The sequence below is a fragment of the Rhinopithecus bieti genome, unplaced genomic scaffold (assembly GCF_001698545.2).
Source record: "Rhinopithecus bieti isolate Rb0 unplaced genomic scaffold, ASM169854v2 scaffold_21649, whole genome shotgun sequence".
Lineage (NCBI taxonomy): Eukaryota > Metazoa > Chordata > Mammalia > Primates > Cercopithecidae > Rhinopithecus > Rhinopithecus bieti.
Genome location: NW_016811584.1, coordinates 3,049,545 through 3,069,002, shown reverse-complemented (window position 1 = coordinate 3,069,002; position 19,458 = coordinate 3,049,545). Strand labels below are relative to the sequence as shown.

The 19,458-nt window shown below is 45.3% G+C and overlaps 1 protein-coding gene across 4 annotated transcripts in view; it reads right to left on the bottom strand.

The window, feature by feature from the left end:
* The window catches only part of FLNB (filamin B), a 171,528-nt gene that overhangs the window by 86,931 nt on the left and 65,139 nt on the right, over window positions 1–19,458 (bottom strand). For all 4 annotated transcript variants that reach the window (XR_001889617.1, XM_017894155.1, XM_017894156.1 and 1 more), the window contains exons 2-4: window positions 10,156–10,404; window positions 8,663–8,760; window positions 5,672–5,819 (exon numbers count right to left, since the gene is read on the bottom strand). Coding sequence is in view for 3 of the 4 variants with exons in the window: in XM_017894155.1 (XP_017749644.1) it covers window positions 5,672–5,819; window positions 8,663–8,760; window positions 10,156–10,404 (495 nt within the window). In the remaining variant the exon portion in view is untranslated. The remainder of the gene's footprint in view (window positions 1–5,671; window positions 5,820–8,662; window positions 8,761–10,155; window positions 10,405–19,458) is intronic.

The following is a 19,458-nucleotide window of genomic DNA, read 5'->3' as shown; positions in this document are numbered from 1 at the left end:
AAAAAAAAAAAAAAAAAAGGAATTCCAAACACAGATGTAGAGAGCACTGCACAGTGGACCTCCTGTACCCAGCTTCAACAACTATCAACTCACAGCTGGTCTTGTTTCACCTTCACTCCTGCCTCCTCCCTCTTCCTGTATTATTTTGACACAAATCCTAGACCCCAGATTTTTTATCCATAAACAATCACTATGTATCCTTAAAAGATACTCGCAAAGTACCCACAATACCAATACCACATTAAAAAACATAATTCCTTAATGTCAAATATTCAGTGTTCAAATTTTCAATTATCTTATAAATATCATTAATTTCTTACAGCACCTTGAACTGCTGCTTTATCATGTTTTTTTTTTTTTTTTTTTTGAGATGGAGTCTAGCTCCAACGCCAGGCTGGAGTACAGTGGCGCGATCTCGGCTCACTGCAACTTCCACTTCCCGGGTTCAAGCGATTTTCCTGCCTCAGCCTCCCAAGTAGCTGGGATTACATGCATGCACTGCCACGCCCAGCTAATTTTTGTACTTTTGGTAGAGACGAGGTTTCACCACATTGGCCAGGATGATCTCGACCTCCTGACCTCATGATCCACCCATCTTGGCCTCCCAAAGTGCTGGGATTACAGGGGTGAGCCACAGCACCTGGCTATCATGAATTTTTTAAACCATCAGTTGGAATAGCATCCAAATAAGGTCACATATTACAAATGGTTGCTAAGTCTCTTAAGTCTCATTTAACCTCTGGCTGTCTCTCCATCACTTCCTTTTCCTTGCTACAAATCTGTTAAAGATACTAGGTCATTTGTTACTACACTCTGGATTTCTATTCATTTCCCAATAATTTAGTTTAAGAAAAAATGGCCGTAGACTGTTACATAATAAGATAATCTTTCTGCCTAAAAGAAAGTAAGGCAAAATTATAAAGAATTACAAATAAAGTCTAAAAGGTAGCCTTCCCACACTGCTCAGGAAGAAATGCAAAGCAAAAAAGATACACAGTTTAACTCAGCATAGAAAAAAGGCTGGAAATAAATACCTCAAACTTTGAAGGCAGAAATGAGACTGGCAGTTGGGAGGTGAGTTTCAAATTTTATTTCATATATTTTTCTTTTGCTTAAGATTTACATAACAGTCAGGTTATGTAACTGATATAAACAAATGGATTTAAACATACACCTAATGGCCAAGCATGGTGGCTCATGCCTGTAATCTTACCACTTTGGGGGGCCAAGGCAGGGGGACTGCTTGAGCTCAGGATTTTGAGACCAGCCTGGGCAACATGGCCAGGCTGGTCTCAAAATAAAATATTAAAAAAATAAGCTGGGCATGGTGGTGCACACCTGTGGTCCTAGCTACTAGGGAAGCTGAGGTGGGAGAATCACTTGAGTCCACAAGGTCAAGGCTGCAGTTAGCCATGATGGCATCACAACACTCTACACTGAGAGAGAGAGAGTGAGACTCTATCTCAAAATGACAACAGCAAAAGTAAGTAAATAAACATGCACCTAAAATACTAAAAGTCCCACTTTGGCTGACTCCAGCAGCCTAAGAAACAACTTACTCTGCAGCTTGTCAAAGGTCTGGGCTTGGGTTGGTCACCTGTGGCTAACCATGGTTGGTTAGGAGGCTGAACCACACCGCTACTCTGTAAACTCCTGTGGAGCTTTGCTTACCATGAAAGAAGACAACTGGCCCCCCTCTGATTACTCAGATAGAAGGATGCTTAAAGGATTGCTCTACAGTAAATGCTTCATAGAGAACTAGATTTTTACAAAGATTTCTGATTAGCTTATGGACGAATGCTTTTCACATAGTTAACCCTGAAAGGAAGCCCACCACATAGATCTGTGGCTGGAGGCCCACCTCACCCCAGCTCTCTCTCCTTTCATCCCACTGGAACTAAGCAAGGTAGGGCTCAGTGAATAGATCCAAGGTAGGGCTCAGTGAATAGATCGACAAATGCTAACTGGCTGGCAACTGGCATCTATTAAACAACTAGGAAATAAAAAATAAAACAACACTTTCAAATCTTTTAGAAACGAGAAGATGAAACTGTCTCTCTTCCTGGGCTCAGGTGGCAAAAATGAAGCAATGTGGTCACACAGAGGAGACCAAAACTGACCCTGGCTTTCATCTCACCACATGACAAGAACAATATCTCACAGCCCCACCCATGTGGCCTTGTGACCCTGTCACCTAATATGACCATTTTTTCTTCCTACTTTAAAAAGCAGAGTGAGGCCACTTCCTCCTGAAAAATAAGCTGAATATAGGATTACCATATGATCCACCAATTCCACTTCTGGGTATATCCCTAAAATAATTGAAAGCAGGGTCTCAAACAGCACTTGTACACCCATATTTTCATAGCAGAATTATTCACAATAGCCAAAAGATTGTAGCAACCTAAATGTCTATCAGCAGATGAATGGATAAGCAAAATACAGACATACAAAGGAATATTATTCAGCCTTAAAAAGGAATGAAATTCTGATACATGCTACAACATGGATGAATCCTGAAAACATATGACGAGTGAAGTAAGCCAGAGAAAAAAAGACAGCATGTGACTGTACTTCTAGGAGGTACCTAACAGACAGCATATGATTCCACTTCTAGGACGTACCTAGAATAAGCAAATTCACAGACAGGGAGTAGAATAAAGGTTACCAGAGCAGAGGGGAGGGGAGAATGGGGCGTTATTGTTTAATGAGTATGGAGTTTCAGTTTGGGAAGCTGAAAAAGTTCTGGAGATGGATAGCAGTGGTGTTTGCACTTAATGCCACACTTAAAAATGGATAGTGAATTTTATGTTATGGCCATTTTCCCACAATTTAAAAAAATGCAAAATGCACACATATAAAAAAAAATTGTTTTTTAAAAAGGGTGTGTTTCCTCCACAAGTGCACCACACTTGCTAAGAGGCAGATGAAGGAAATGGCAATGACCAGCCACATTCCTGAACCATAACAAGTGATCATTTTCTAGAACATAGCACTGTGAAAGGAAACTGTCTCGCATTAACAACAGGGAAGCCGGACAGCCACTGATAAGGTTATTACAAACATACATCATGCCTTGGTTCGATTCAGTCCATTTGACCAATCTGGTTGACAAAGGATTTATTTGGTTGTTTGCAACTGTTTTGCCATTAAGGAAGCATAATCTTTACAGTCAGAGATTCCTCATTCCAGCCACCACCTGTGGTATACCTTAAAGAAAGTCCCCCCTTTTTTTTTTGAGATGGAGTCTCACTCTGTCGCCCAGGCTGGAGTGCAGTGGCGCGATCTTGGCTCACTACAACCTCCGCCTCCCGGGTTCAAGCAATTCTCCTGCCTCAGCCTCCTGAGTAGCTGGGACTATAAGCTTGTACCACCACGCCCAGCTAATTTTTGTATTTTTAGTAGAGATGGAGTTTCACCTTGTTAGCCAGGATGGTCTCGATCTTCTGACCTCGTGATCTGCCCGCCTCAGCCTCCCAAAGTGCTGGGATTACAGGCATGAGCCACCAAACCAGGCCAAAGAAAGCACTTTTAAAGCAAGTGAGGACATGCCAACCTTCAAGTGACTGTGAATGGGAGGAGGGCTTTGAAGTCCCTAGTCCCTACATAACACAAGTGATGTCACAGACCTCACACCTCACTGCAAACAGAACCTCAAATGGTAAGGGGTTCCTTCCAGAACTATCTGCTGGTCTATATCATGCCGAAAAAGTCAGATAAGAAGACCCGGCCACAGAGGTGAGAACAGCACGTGGTCAGCACCACTGCTCTAGCCATGTGTCATCTTAAGAATAAGCTGATTGGGAGGCCGAGTCGGGCAGATCACCTGAGGCCAGGAGTTGGAGACCAGCCTGGCCAACATGGTGAAACCCCATCTCTACTAAAAATACATAAATTAGCCAGGCATAGTGGTGGACGCCTGTAATCCCAGCAACTCGGGAGGCTGAGGCAGGAGAATTGCTTGAACCCAGGAGGCAGAGGTTGCAGTGAGCTGAGAATGTGCCACTGCACTCCAGCCTGGGCAACAGAGCGAGACTCTGTCTCAAAAACAAACAAACAAACAAACAAACAAAAACCACTAAGCTGATACCAAGCAGGAAAATGCTTTATTCAAAGGGAACATATGTAGGGAAGGAACATCCTACAAGACACACGCCCTTAACTGTTCACGTGACATTAAAAAAAAAAAAAAAAAAAAAAAAAAAAAAAGTGTGGGAAAATTATTTAGCATGAAAAGAGTCTAAAGAGAAATAACAAATGTAGTAAGTGAACCTTAATCAGACCTTAGTTTGTAAAACAACAACTATAAAAGACAATCTTAGGACAATAGGGAAATTCGAACACAAACAATATTAGACTATATGAAACTATTGTTAATTTTCTTACATACGGCCAACGAGTACTATGGTTATGCAAGAGGATATCCTATTCTTAGGAGAAGCTTAGTGATGTACTGAGGACAGAACTGTCATCATGCTTGCAACTTATTTTCAAATAATTCAGCAATCATACACACAAACACATATGCAAATACACACAAAGGGCAAGAGAAAACCATTAAGCTAGAATGGTAACAACTGTCAATTCTGGGAGAAGATATGCAGAATATTGTGTATATAACTGTTATCCCACTGGGATAACATTTTCTTTCTTTTTTTCTTTTTTTTTTTTTTTGAGATGGAGGCTCACACACTCTGTCACCCAGGCTGGAGTGCAGTGGCATGATCTCAGCTCACTGCAACCTCTGCCTCCCGGGTTCAAGCAATTCTCCTGCCTCAGCCTCCTGAGTAGCTGGGATTACAGGTGCCCGCCACCACGCCCGGCTAATTTTGTATTTTCATAGAGATGGGGTTTCACCATGTTGGCCAGGCTGGTCTCCAACTCCTGACCTCAGGTGATCCGCCTGCCTCGGCCTCCCAAAGTGCTGGGATTATAGGCATGAACCACCGCACCCAGCCGATATTTTCTTAATTATGAAAAATGAGAAATAAAATGCACTCCTTCCCCTCCCCCATAGAAAAGGCGTTAAGTTGTATCTGGCCGTGTTGATGTTTACCAGAAACCACACTTTGCAGCCATGTAACTGTTCTCTTCACAAAGCTAGTGTGCTTGAAGTCAGGTGCCAGTCACAACGCCAAACGCCTTGAAATGGCTTCTACCCACTATAATGTTCTGAGCAGAATGGTGTTCTTGCAGCTGCCTCACAGTCATAAACAGGATGTCTTAGCAAGGAAGTATCTGCCAGGGGTTAACAATAGCTCCCACTCCGGCTGGAAATCTGAGGCAGTCTTAGCGTCACAGAAGGAGAAATGAATCAGCAGCCAGATGGCTCACCCCCATCACTGACTATAGTGATCTGGGGCAAGACCAAACAACCCTGACTCCCTACCCCGTGATTCCTCTTCTGAAAAATGGGAGCAACGGGCTACTGCACTAAAATCACCAAGCCGCAAACTTGCCCTTTCCATCTAAGCAGAAGGATTTCTTAAAGCCTTAGAAAAACAAGGCAGAATAAAATAGTCATAAAATGTGTTATAAAGAAGGCTTGGGGTATCTTTGAGGATTACACCCATATATTTTTGTTTCCGAGAACATCACTCTTGAAGCCATGAAATCATCTCCAACACCAGAGGACACGTCTCCAACACAACATCAGAGGACCAACACTCACCTCTGCCATAGGCCCTGGCTTTCTTCGGGTTGAGTTTGGGTTTGAGAGGAGCCCCTGGCTTGAGCTTGGCTTTGGGGAACTGGGACAGGTAAGTCATAACCGAGTGCTCGTCCACATCCGGGTGAATGATTTCTTCAGGAGTGATGACCTAGGATAATGACATAGTGGATGAACACCCAGGACACATCACTTAGCAACTATTGAAGTGTTTGCAAATGCCTCTTAAATCAAGCACTACAAATATTAGGAAACTGAGTCAGCTTCTCAATTAAGTGAAATTACATTAAACCAACAGACCAACATCAGTGTTTTTAACCATTTTTGAGAAATTGCAGACCCCTTTGAAAGCTAGGGGCCCCTCTCCAAAAAATTCTGCATGTAACTTCCAAAAGTTCATTGTCTTCCCCATTCCCCAAAAGTCCATTTACTCCTCTGGTCAAAGCTTTCAAAAATGATAAAAGGATAAACTATAGCAAGTCAGGAAAATGAAGAAAGAAGCACACACAGGATGAGAGCATGTTACAAAAAAGTGCACAGGTTAACCAGCTTTTTCCTTTCCTCATATATTCATGGTCTGTATCTGTATTAACTCTACTAATTAAAAAAGGTAAATAAAAAAGAAACAACATATAAATATTAGATATGTGATCTCAATATACTAGGAGCCATTAAAAAAATAGGGAAGCCAGGGGTGGTGGCTCATGACTGTAATCCCATTGCTTTAGGAGGCCGAGACAAGAGAATCACTTGAGGTCAGGAGTTTGAGACCAGCCTGGCCAACATGGTGAAACCCAATCTCCACTAAAACTACAAAAATTAGACCGGTGTGGTGGCAGACACCTGTAATCCCAGCTACTAGAGAGGCTGAGGCAGGAGGATGGCTTGAACCCAGGAGGTAGAGGTTTCAGTGAGCCAAGATCATACCACTGCCCTCCAGCCTGGGTGACAGAGGAGTAAGACGCCGTCTCTTAAAAAAAAAAAAAGTCTGGGTGCAGTGGCTCATGCATGTAATCCCAGTACTTTGGGAGGCCGAGGTGGGCAGATCATGAGGTCACGAGTTCAAGACAACCCTGGCCAACATGGTGAAACCCCATTTCTACTAAAAATACAAAATTAGCTGGGTACGGTGGCACACACCTGTGGTCCCAGCTACTCAGGAGGCTGAGGCAGGAGAATCGCTTGTACCTAGGAGAGGCGAATTGCAGTGAGCTGAGATCATGCCACAGCACTCCAGCCTGTGTGGCGGAGCAACACTCTGTCTCAAATAAATAAATAAATAAATAAATAAATAAATAAATAAATAAATAGGGAGTGGGTGAATTTCTCTTGACATTCAGTTTAGGAGCAAGACTAGACCCATCCTGGACAGGTGACCTCCCTGAAGGTGCCACCACCTCAATTTCAGTACCATCACCTGACCCAGCCCTAAAGAGCATGCAGAGTCCTCCCTGCCTCCAGCAATGGTGCTAAGGAGGTAAATCACACTTCCTCGGATGAACAGAGGCTGTGTCTCATGAACCAGGTTTACCATGTGCAACGAACAACAGATGTGTCCAACTTCCCTCCCCATGTGATAAAAAGCACCAGAAAACATTCTGACCATTAGCCTGCAGGAACAAAAGAGCTACTTGGGTTTGAACAGTCGCCTTCAACACATTCCATAAAAAGTAGGATGTGTGTCGATTTGGCATTTCTTCCCGGCAGCTCCTTCAACAACTTCACCCATGCCAACATCACATGAACGTAAAAAGGAGACAGTTTAGGTTTAAGCGGAGATGAAAAACACACCACACCACTTCCTGAGTGGATGAGCCAAGAAACAAATGGGCCATGTAGGAGAGACATGACTCCAAAACCAAACCAAAGAAACAGGCATGTTGTTCTACCTTCCAAGGGACCCTGTTAAAAAATACACTGAACTCAGACCTCAATGCAGCCTATAGCGAGGCCATCAGTCCCATGGCCCTGGCTACCTGCAATCTTCCCTGGCTGGCCTTTGGACATGGGACTCATGGTGCCTAACTGTTAGAGGGAGTTTCTGGAAAGAAAACACTGGTTTTCCTCCCAGCTAGGAAGATCAGACTTCAACTAGGCAATGTGACTACTGTAGATGGTATCCAAGACTTACTTGATTTCTGAGTCCTCTTGTTATATTCCTATGATAGGATTATGGGTGATAGAGATTATTCCAGAATTTCCATTAATGGTGGATTATCCTGGCTTACATGTTTTTAAAAGTTTTAAGTCGGCTGGGCGCAGTGACTCACGCCTATAATCCCAGCATTTTGAGAGACCGAGGTGGGCAGATCATGATGTCAGGAGTTTGAGACCAGCCTGACCAACATGGTAAAATCTGTCTCTACTAAAAATACAAAAATTAGCCAGGCGCAGTGGCGTGCACCTGTAATCCCAGCTACTCAGGAGGCTGAGGCAGGAGAATTGCTTGAACCCGGGAGGTGGAGGTTGCAGTGAGCCGAGATCATACCACTGCACTCTAGCCTGGGCGACAGAGCGAGACTCCATCTCAAAAAAAAAAAAAACAACCAAAAGTTTTAAGTCCTGTGACTTTTCCTAAGCTACTGGATTAAAATTACCTTTTAAAATGTAGATTGAAAAATGGTCAAACATTATCAATTTCTTATGGCTCAACCTAATAGTTAGGGTTCATATTTGTAGTCTGGGGTTTAAAGGTAGCCTTCAAAATATTTAGAGAAGAAATACTAGGAAATTTGCCATTGTGTGACAAAGAAGAGTGACATGAAAATTTCTGGATGATCTACATTAAACCAACACACTAAGATCTATAAGCACCTAAGTCAATGAGAACCTACTATTATGGGTAAACTGAAGAAGATGAGAGCGCGTCACAAGCAATGCTCTTTTAAGTCTCAATGCCAAGAAGGTCGGGCTGCCTCCCTGACCCAGGAAGGCATCCACAGGACAAGTTAGTGGTGGGGGCAACCTCACAGGACCTGGCACACTTGTGCATACCTGTGGGACACCCAGCCAGTCATCTGCCTGCTGCATGGCTTCTCGTGCGTTATCTACAGGCTTCTGCGGGTCCCAGGATTCCCAGTCTGGGCACAGACCTGTTAACAGAACACAAAAGATGCTTTTAGCATTAGCTGACCAAAGAGATTAAAGGAAACCATGTGCCTAAACTAACCCCATTTGTTCTTTTAATTCAGAGAATGATTTTTTCTTAAAATCTGAGCGAATCATATATTTAATAGGCAAAAAGTATCACAGGTATGAGAGTGCCAGGGTATAAAATATCCTCCATCACTGAGACTTCTCCTCCGGGTGCTATGTTCTTGCATGAAGATGGGGATTATCCATTCCTTGAAGGAGTGGTGTTAAAAAATAAACAAAGCTTGGAAAAAGCCTGGTGCCTTTATGCAGGAGGGATTTTTTTTTTAACTCTATTCCTGGATATACCTAAAAGTCTAGAGTAGCATCTTGTGTAATTCAAAAATCCACTTGCTCAAAGGCACAAACCTAGAATTATCTTAAAAGGCTTTATAAGCACAACAGGTAAAGGACTAGAGTAAAAACTCCCAGGTTTAAATTGAAAAGAGGTATCCTAAAACGTGTCCTTAAATGGAAGTTAAAAAGAGGATATTAGGAAATCAATTAATGCTGCACTTTGAATTTTTCCTGGATGACACCAACTTATAGGCTCTCAAGGAAGAATGAGGCCTTCAGCCCTCCCCTACCCAACTACACTAGCTCTGCTTTGAGTATGTCAAGAACCACTAACTAACTAAATACTAATGTGCCCAGTAAATACAGAATACACAGTAAATGGAAAATATGATTAATACCTTTTTTTTTTATTAAAATCAACTTTAGGGGGTGTGTGTAAACTCTGGCTCTGGTCTTCCTACCCATCAGTCTAAACCCTCTAGTGGAAATAATTACAACCTTCATATACACTCAGCCACTAAGAAATAAGCAGCCCATCAAGGGTGGAAAAGGCTCCAGCTGGATCCTGACCAAGTGCTATTTCACAGTAACACAGAAAGAAAAGGGTGGAGAATGCCATATATAGTCAAACCAGTGGTTAATAAAAATGGGTACTTTCCACTCCATGGAAGTTTTTAGATTTTCATGCCAAGCCACCTAATAGGACCAAATGTTTCTCCAAATCCAACAAGAAACTGAGCACCAATGTGGGATGACACAGGATTTTGGAGTCTGGAAGCTAAACCCAAGTCTTGCTTCTAAGCACCAACTCCTTCATTGGAATTTGGATAAAAGGCTCAACTTGATGCTCAAACATGTCTATGGATATATCTAGAAGATCTGCCCTTGGAAGGGTAAACAGAGCCAGTTTTAGTTTCCTTAGCTGTTTTATAATGGGCCAAGACCTGGAGAAATACACCAATCAAAAGCAACGATAGCATTTCTGTTGAAAACCAGAATGTTTGGGACCCACACGCCCCCATCCTGGACAGATGGTTTAGGCAGCCCTGGGCACTTACCTGGAGCACAGCTGTCTACCAGGGCTCCCAGGGCTTTGCCATCTTGCCAGTTCTGGTTAAAGTTGGTGATGGGCAAGTAGGGGATCTTGTTCTGAATCCACCCCAGCAGCCTCTGCTTTGGCGTCTGCTTCTTGGCATCATCATCCCCTTCATCCTCCCACACGGGCATGGAGATGGAGTAGTGGAGGATCAGCGTCCACACCAGACCCAAGATGAGCTTCAGGTTCCCATCCACAATGGCTTTGCTATCTGCGGAGAGAAGCACAGCCTTGGTCAGTCCTTTGGGTTACACAAGTGTAAATTATGCTCCTTATATAAATGTAAATGGAGTCTTCAACTATTAGAAAACCATACTGAGATACTTCACTGAGAGTGAAAGGATGTGGCCGGGCGCGGTGGCTCAAGCCTGTAATCCCAGCACTTTGGGAGGCCGAGACGGGCGGATCACGAGGTCAGGAGATCGAGACCATCCTGGCTAACACGGTGTAACCCCGTCTCCACTAAAAAATACAAAACTAGCCGGGCGAGGTAGCGGGCACCTGTATTCCCAGCTACTCCGGGAGGCTGAGGCAGGAGAATGGCGTGAACCCGGGAGGCGGAGCTTGCAGTGAGCTGAGATCCGGCCACTGCACTCCAGTCTGGGGACAGAGCGAGACTCCGTCTCAAAAAAAAAAAAAAAAAGAGTGAAAGGATGTAATGCTGAAATTTGCTTCAAAACACTTGAGGACAAGAAGAGATGAAATATGAATCCAAAATGCTGTCAACAGATGTCACTGGATCATGGGTTCATGAGCACGTAAGATACCACTGTCTCTACTTTTCTGTATGCTTAAAATTTTCCATAATAATGGCCAGGTACAGTGGCTCACTCCTGTAACCCCAGCATTTTGGGAGGCCAAGGCAGGAGGATTGCTGTGAGCTCAGGAGTTCAAGACCAGCTTGGGCAACACGGAAAGCTCCCTCTCTACCAAAAAAAAAAAAAAAATTAGCCAAGCATGGCAGCTCACTCCTATAGTCCCAGCTACTCAGGAAACTGAGGTTGGAGGATCACTTGAGCCCAGGAAGCCAAAGTTGCAGAGAGCCGAGGTCACACCACTGCACTCCAGCCTGGGCAACAGAGTGAGATGCTGTCTCAAAAACTGAAAGAAATCATTTCACAAATATAGATGATAAAAAGGAGTGACTGCCTCCCAGAGGTAACAACCTGCTAACCTGGTAGTATACAGTGTACCAGATTGTGTGTGTGCGTGTATGCGTGTGTGCACATGTGCACGATCTGGGCTCACTGCAACCTCCGCCTCGCGGGTTCAAGCAAATCACTGTTCACATAACCCCAGAACCGTCTTTCTCGTCAGGTACCTCTGTGCTTCCAAATTCACCAGGGTCCCTGCTACACACAGTCAACTCTTAAACATACAGCACACCTCAGAACCTACACAACACCCATCTGATCCGCTTTCCACTCTTGCCACTCCCACCCACCATACTACAGGCTCAAAGACTCTGGACCTCTTCGTGTGTTCTCCATCCCTTTGACGGGAAGACCTTCACCCATCCTCCTGTGGGACAACTCCTGGCTCATAATTCTGACACCAGATTCTACAGCTGGTGGCACTTCACTCCCACCAGCATTTACGTGTGAGTTCCTTGGGCTCCCACCTCACTCCAGAATTGAAACCGCTTGCTGGGGAGTGACTGAGCTGTCTGCATCTTCGTGTCTCCCCAGCCACCCGCCAAGAGCCACCTGAATGCTGGTTGAACACATGCCAAACTATACTTAATGAAACCCAACCACAACCACATGAAAAGCAACTTACACACTGATAAGGGGTGCGTGGCATGCCACGCAAAACTGAAAGGGTGACAGCTTTATTTAATTAACCTGATTATTGTTATATTCTCTTGCAACAAAAGACCCTCTTTAAGAGCCCACACCCAAACCATCAGAGAGAAATCATCAGAATTTAATTAATTAATCAGAATTAATTTTGCAGTTGCAGATTCAGTCATAATAAAACTTGATCATCTAACCCGGAAAAAACAAAGAGTATCATGGAGTGGCTGGTAAGAAAAACTAATTCAAGCAATCCTCACTCAAAGTTAAGGTTCCCAAGGACTTTCTCTATAATGAACTGTATAAATAATAACTTCGAAGCAGGACTGTCTACATAATTCATGGGGCTCAGAGAAAAATGAAAATACAGAGTTCCTTGCTCAAAACTTAAGAACTTCACATCAACATCCATTTTCTACTCTCCAAATGTATCACTAACGTTTAAGCCAGGCCCCTAAATACAGGAAACAGATACAAATTCACTGTGTTTTCTTGTAATTTAGCTCAAGAATTGCTTTCACTACCCACTTCCTGAAATTCCCATCTTTTGCCATGTGTTGCTGTCTTTAATGGTTTGAATCTAGCTTCACACCCAGCCTCTTGCTTTTTTTAGTTTCTCTTCTTCACTCTCTTTTGCAACTATGATTCTTGTTGATCCTGGGAAGGATAACCCGATTTCGGAACCATTTCCCAGCTCATTTCTCAGTATTACCAGAAGATACATCAAACTTAACTCCTAGGGGAGCAAGACCTGCCTGCCTCTAGACCAGTGGTTCTCAAAATTTAGCAGGTGTCAGAATCACCTAAATGACCTGTTAAACCACAGAATGCTGGGCTCGCTTTTAAAGTTTCTGATTTAACAGGCCGGGGGTGAAACAGGAGAATTTGAATTTCCCATAAATTCACAGGTAATGCTGATGCTCTTGGTCTGGGTCATAAGAGTAATTCTGATCATTCCATATTCTGTTTGTTGTCTCCTTTACTGAAAGTCTTTATATCATGGGTTCATCCTGAGTGTGGGGGAAAACCTGTGCCTCTACTCTAACCAATACAACAATGGCAGAGGTGACGGGCTATTACTCCCATGACCATATTATGATGCATGAAACTCCACTTTAGCAGACAGGAGACAGATTCTCTTGCTGGCTGTGAGGAAACAGGCAGCCGTGTCATTAACTGCCTATGCAGAAGGCCCCGTGGCAGAGATATGAGTGTAGCCTCTAAAACCTGAGGTTAGCCTCCAAGCAACAGCTAGTAAAAAGCTGGGACCATCAGTGAGACAATCACATGGAAATGGACTCTTTTAAAAACCTGAATGAACCTGAATGAATCTGAATGAAGTGGATTTTTCCTTAGTTAGGCATTCAGATGAAAACACAACCGAGATGGCACCTTCCTTGTAGTCTTGTGAGACCTGGAGCAAAGGACCTGGTCTTAAGCCATGGCTGGACTCCTGGCCCACAGAAACTGTGAGACAATAAATGAGTGTTGTTTGAAACTGCAACTCCCTACTGCCAAAAAAAAAAAAAAAAAAAATTTAAGAACGTCAAGACAGCAACAGCAGAGCAATAAAACCAAGCACAGGGCCCTTCTGAGCACACAGGTCATGTGGTCATGAAGCCAGCCCTCCTTTTAAGGTCCTGTGGTCAATCAAGGAGCAATGAATGGTCTGCATAAAACTCCGGGCCCTGCACAGAACTTGGTTATCCAAGGAATTCACCCCACGGGACCAGACATTTCCTGAGCTGGAAGTCCTTGACCATGACCGAATTTTTTGGATTAGCTATCCTGTTATTTGGTTGTTGTTTTGAAGTGCGATTGATTATGGAGTTACTACGTACTGATTATCAGAAATTCCAGATCAAACAAGTTCCCATGCCAATTTCCTTTAAGTTAAAGGGAGAAGAGCAAACTTCAAAAGGGTAATAAATAAATAAATAAATAGTGGGTATACTGTCGGGGTAATGGTGGTGGCCAGGCACCCTCAAGGCATTGATCTCTTGCACCAGGAGGGATTGGATGGAGTTATGAAGTCTCATCCAGCCACCGGCATTAGTCTGCAAAACTCTAACTTTCCCAAGTTATACGTTACATGCTTTTCAAAAGCAGACTCGCAGATTTGATTCATAAACCTAACATGAAATCATCAACATGAAATCAGCTTGCTCTATTTTTACCCAGCTTACAAATGCTAGTCAAAAGGAATGAGACACAAGTCTTTTTTGAAAAGATTTTGGGGGAAATATGACCCAGTTGAAATCTGAGCCAAATTTACAAAAAAATACAATGCCCAGAACTTCTGTTTCCAATCGAATTCAAGGTGGGTGTTCACATGGGAAAGCCCCCTTTATGGTCTCATTGGGATAAATGATACCTTCCGTCTGCTATTCTAAGGAGCTACAGAGAGAGCCGTTCTCATTCCAAAACTGATTTTGACAGGTGAAGGTTCAAACGCTTCACCAAACTCTTGGAACAATAAAAAGATGGCGACTTGCCCAAAGATCTCCAGGTTCCCATCCACATGAAATAGGAGACTCCCCATGCCTCGAAAATGAAATGTTACACAGCATCACAGGGTCAACAACATCTGACCATCACATAGATGATATGCTTTTCAGACCTCATGGTTACGCCGAGGGTAAAACGTGGAGCAGAACCTTAAGAGGAGGAAAAGGCCAGATGAGACGGAAGCCTTTCAGCAGGATTCCACGTGAGGCCCACGAGTTGCTCGAGGGCCTTTTTTGGGAATAAAATAAACCAACGCCTACCAGGTCCGCCAAACCACCTAGAATCTGCTTAGATTTCAGTGGGTTGGAATTGGGCCATGGGTTTCTCCTCCTCAAATCCAGCCAATCACAATTCCCACATAACTGGTCCTGGCTCTGGACAACCCTGACCCTCAAACCACATACATTTTCTCAAACTACTTAAAATTACTCAGTGCTGCTTATAAGTGAGCAGGGTGGGTGTTTTTTGTTTTGTTTTGTTTAATAGCTAGAAACTTAACTTGAGCTACTAAAATTCTGGGATGGAATGTCTTCATGTCACTTCTGTAAATCAGTTCTCTGGTTCTGGTGAAGGAGTATTCTGGAATGGATGCATTTATGGGGGTGGAAATCAGCTATTTTTAGGCAACCTTCAGAAGCATCTTGGAAACATCTTATTCGTGGACGAGTTCCCCAGAGGTCAGGGAGATGGTGGCCTTTTACCTCTCTACTCACATCAGGAGGGCCCAGATCCACATTACCATGTGTATGCCTACTACATTCCTGCACCAAACTATCCAGGGAGTTCCCAGAGGTCAGTTCCAGCAGCTTCTCTCCTGGTTGTTACTGATTAACCAGGGTGGCCGAGGTGGTGGCCCATGAGGAGAGGCATGGACAGACACTATTCTACATTTTTGCCCTCCTGGGAAGGAATAAGTCATCCTTTGGCCATAAGGCAGGTAGCTGCTGCGTCAGAAACAGCCAACAAAGTGACTGTAAGAATCAAGGAGAGGCCAGGCACAGTGGCTCACGCCTGTAATCTCAGCACTTTGGGAGGCCAAGGCAGGAGGATCACTTGGGGTCAGGAGTTTGAGACCAGCCTGGTCAACATGGTGAAACCCCATCTCTATTAAAAATACAAAAATTAGGTGGGCATGGTGGCGTGTGCCTATAATCCCAGCTACTTGGGTGGCTGAGGCACAAGAATCGCTTGAACCTGGGAGCCAGAGGTTGCAGTGAGCCAAGATCGCCTCACTGCACTCCAGCCTGGGAGACAGAGGGAGACTCCATCTCAAAAAAAAAAAAAAAGAATCAAGGAGAGATGGGGTATGTAGGCCAGGTGGTTCATCTCTGTAATCCCAGCACTATGGGAAGCTGAGACAGGAGGATAGCTTGAGCCCAGGAGTTGAAGACCAGAGCCTGGGCAACATAGGGAGACCCTGTCTCTACAAATAATAATAATAAAAAAATTAGTCAGGTATGGTGGTGAATGACCATTAGTACCAACTACTTGAAAGGCTGAGGCAGGAGAATTGCTTGAACCAGGAGATCAAGGCTGCAGTGAGCCATGATCACGCCACTGCACTCCAAGATGGGCAACAGAGTAAGACTGTCTCAAAAAAAAGAAAGAGAGAGAGCCTGTCATCCCAGCACTTTGGAGGCCAAGGGAGGCAGATCACGAGGTTGGGAGTTCGAGACCATCCTGGCCAACATGGTGAAACTCAGTCTCTACTAAAAACACAAAAATTTGCTGGGTGTGGTGGCATGTGCCTGTAGTCCCAGCTACTCGAAAGGCTGAGGCAGGAGAATCGCTTGAACCTAGGAGGCAGAGGTTGCAGAGAGCCAAGATGGCACCACTGCACTCCAGCCTGGGCGACCGAGAGAGACTCTGTCTCAAAAAAAGAGAGAGATGGGGTATGTGCTTGACACAAGTTACCAAGCCCATAGACACTCGCACTAAGACTTGGCCATCTAGGGAACAGGATGTGCACTCTGCCCCCTCATCTCTACCACCTGGAGAGGCTGCATGGTGGAGGGGTTGCAAACACAGGCTCAGGAAGCAGCAGCTTGACTAGATACGTAAGTTTGAACAATCCATCTCTGAACCTTATTTTTCCTCATCTACCAAATAGAAATGGCCACAGTCAACTACTTCCCAGGGCTGTTATAAGGAGTAGGTAGGTTAGAGAATGCCAAGTGTCGGCCGGGCACAGTGGCTCACACTTATAATCCTGGCACTTTGGGAGGCCGAGGCAGGTGGATCACGGAGGTCAAGAGTTCGAGACCAGCCTGGCCAACATGGTGAAACCCTGTCTCCACTAAAAATTTAAAAATTAGCAGGGCATAAGGGCAGGCGCCTGCAATTCCAGCTACTGGGGAGGCTGAGGCATGAAAATCACTTGAACCCAGGAGGCGCGGTTGCAGTGATCTGAGATCACGCCACTGCACTCCAGCCTGGGTGACAGAACGAGACTGTCTCAAAAAAAAAGAAAAAAAAAAGAGTCAAGCACAACGCCTGTCTCACAGTTGGCTGCTTAATAATGTTCCCTCCCTTCCCTCCATCCTCATTTTCCTAATACTTAAGTACCTGCTATGTGCCAAACACTCTTCCCTAGGGCCAGACATCCACAAGACATACTCCAAGTGTTTTGTGCAAGCAACAAGAAATGAAAAGAAGTACCTTGTGAATTAACAGGTGGTTGAAATGTTCGATTTATCACTTCTCTGAGTCAAGCAATTCATTAGGGGGGCCATGACCGCCACCTCCAAGGCCCCTGCTCTCCTGTTCCAAGGGGAGGCTGACCTCTAACGCTGCAGCAAACCTGGGGCACATGAGGTCTCTGCAAGGAGGACACGTCTGAGAAAGAATTTTAAGTGGTTCTTGGTGCTACTCTGAGGGTCTTGGGCCATGCTGGCCTTCTAAACCACACAGCTCAGATGTGTCCTTCTTGCAGAGATCTCACATGCAGCACCAAGAACCACCTGAAGAACTGAACTATGGGCTGGGCACGGTGGCTCATGCCTATAGTCCCAGCACTTTGGGAAGCTGAGGCAGTCGGACCACCTGAGGTCAGGAGTTCGAGACCAGCCTGAGCAATATGGTGAAACCCTGTCTCTACTAAAAATACAAAAATTAGCCAGGCATGGTGGTGGGTGCCTATAATCCCAGCTACTCGGGAGGCTGAGGCACAAGAATCACTTGAACCCAGGAAGCAGAGGTCGCAGTGAGCCGAGATCACTCCATTGCACTCCAGCCTGGGCAACAGAGTGAGACTCCATCTCAGAGAGAGAGAGAGAAAAAAAAAAGAATTGAACTACTGATATTTTATCAAACCTCCCTGAAAGAGAAAAGCAGCACATATGGGTCAGGGGTCTGGCCCCTCTCCCCGCCTTTTTTAAAGACAGGGTCTCAGTCATCCAGGCTAGAGTGCAATGGTACAATCTCTGCTCACTGCAACATCCGCCTCCTGGGCTCAAGCGATCCTTCCACCTAAGCCTCCTGGGTAGCTGAGACTACAGGCACATGCCACCTACCTGGCTAATTTTATTTTTTATAGAGACGGGGTTTTGCCGTGTTGCCCAGGCTGGTCACAAACTGGCCCCTCCTTAACATCCCAGTTTACCTTGCCTCATGCTCACCTGGCCTGGAACTCCTTATCCATCCTCTTTCCTGACCTGGCTAATGCCTCTTCTATATCCAATTCTGCGCAAAACTAGAATAGATCCTGACTGTCTTGGCTGCTTGGGTGAGCCTACAGCAGCAGCAGCCTGTGAAGAGCTGCTGCAAGGCCACCCCACATTGAAAAGGTCAGATCTCCTGCATCCAGACCCCAGGCCAGCAGGACCTGGTGCCCACTGATAGTCCAGGTCAGTTTTGCAGTTTCTCTCCATCCTTGCCTGTTTTCTGAGCCCAGACAAACCTTGGCTGAATTGTAGGCTTCAGCTGTCCAAACAAAAGGGCATTCTGAACCAAAGCGGGGACAGCTAACAGCTCTCCTCAGGTCCTCAGTCAAAACCAAGGCAGATGCAACCCATCTCCCTGGAGAGCAGGTTAACGAGGACCATGTCGGTCAGCTGTCCTGGTCAGCTGCCCAGGACCGGAGTCACATTTTCAAGTCCCACAGCCCTTCCATCCACACAGCCAATGAACTGTGCACTTTGGCTCAGGTACCCCAGAGGCCCCTGGGTAGGATGAAGGGGACCAAACTGTTTTATCTCCTCCTGCTCAGGGATTTTCTCCAGGACCTTGATCCAATAAAACGCTGCATGCCAACAAAGCAGACTCAAGGCCCTGACAACTGATGTCTATCTGTGGCCTCGAAGATCCTTCATCCCCTTCTCCCTCCCAGGCGTGCAGCTTCCACCTGGAAGTCAGTGGTGTGCCTGTCTTTCAAATGGGCAACAAATGGTATGAAACGAGCCACAGCTTCAGGACCTGAACAGGGGGTGTGCCTGCTTCATGCACTCTCTCCCCGATTGCCAGCCAGGAGCCCGGACAGCGCAGTTACCTGGCTTTGGCCTGCACTAGGAGAGGCCCAGCAAGGTGAGGGAAGGAACCTGGGTCCCAGATGTCCTGCCAACCTGAAGACTGAAAAAACCCACACTCTACATGCTTTCCACAACTGTTTTTGTTGTTATTGTTTTTAAGAAAACCTCTAGCCGGGCACGGTGGCTCACGCCTGTAATCCCAGCACTTGGGAGGCTGAGGCGGGCGGATCACGAGGTCAGGAGATCGAGACCATCCTGGCTAAGACGGTGAAACCCCGTCTCTACTAAAATACAAAAAATTAGCCGGGCGAGGTGGCGGGCGCCTGTAGTCCCAGCTACTCAGAGGCTGAGGCAGGAGAATGGCGGGAACCCGGGAGGCGGAGCTTGCAGTGAGCCGAGATCGCGCCACTCACTCCAGCCTGGGCGACACAGCAAGACTCCGTCTCAGGCTGGGCGCGGTGGCTCAAGCCTGTAATCCCAGCACTTTGGGAGGCC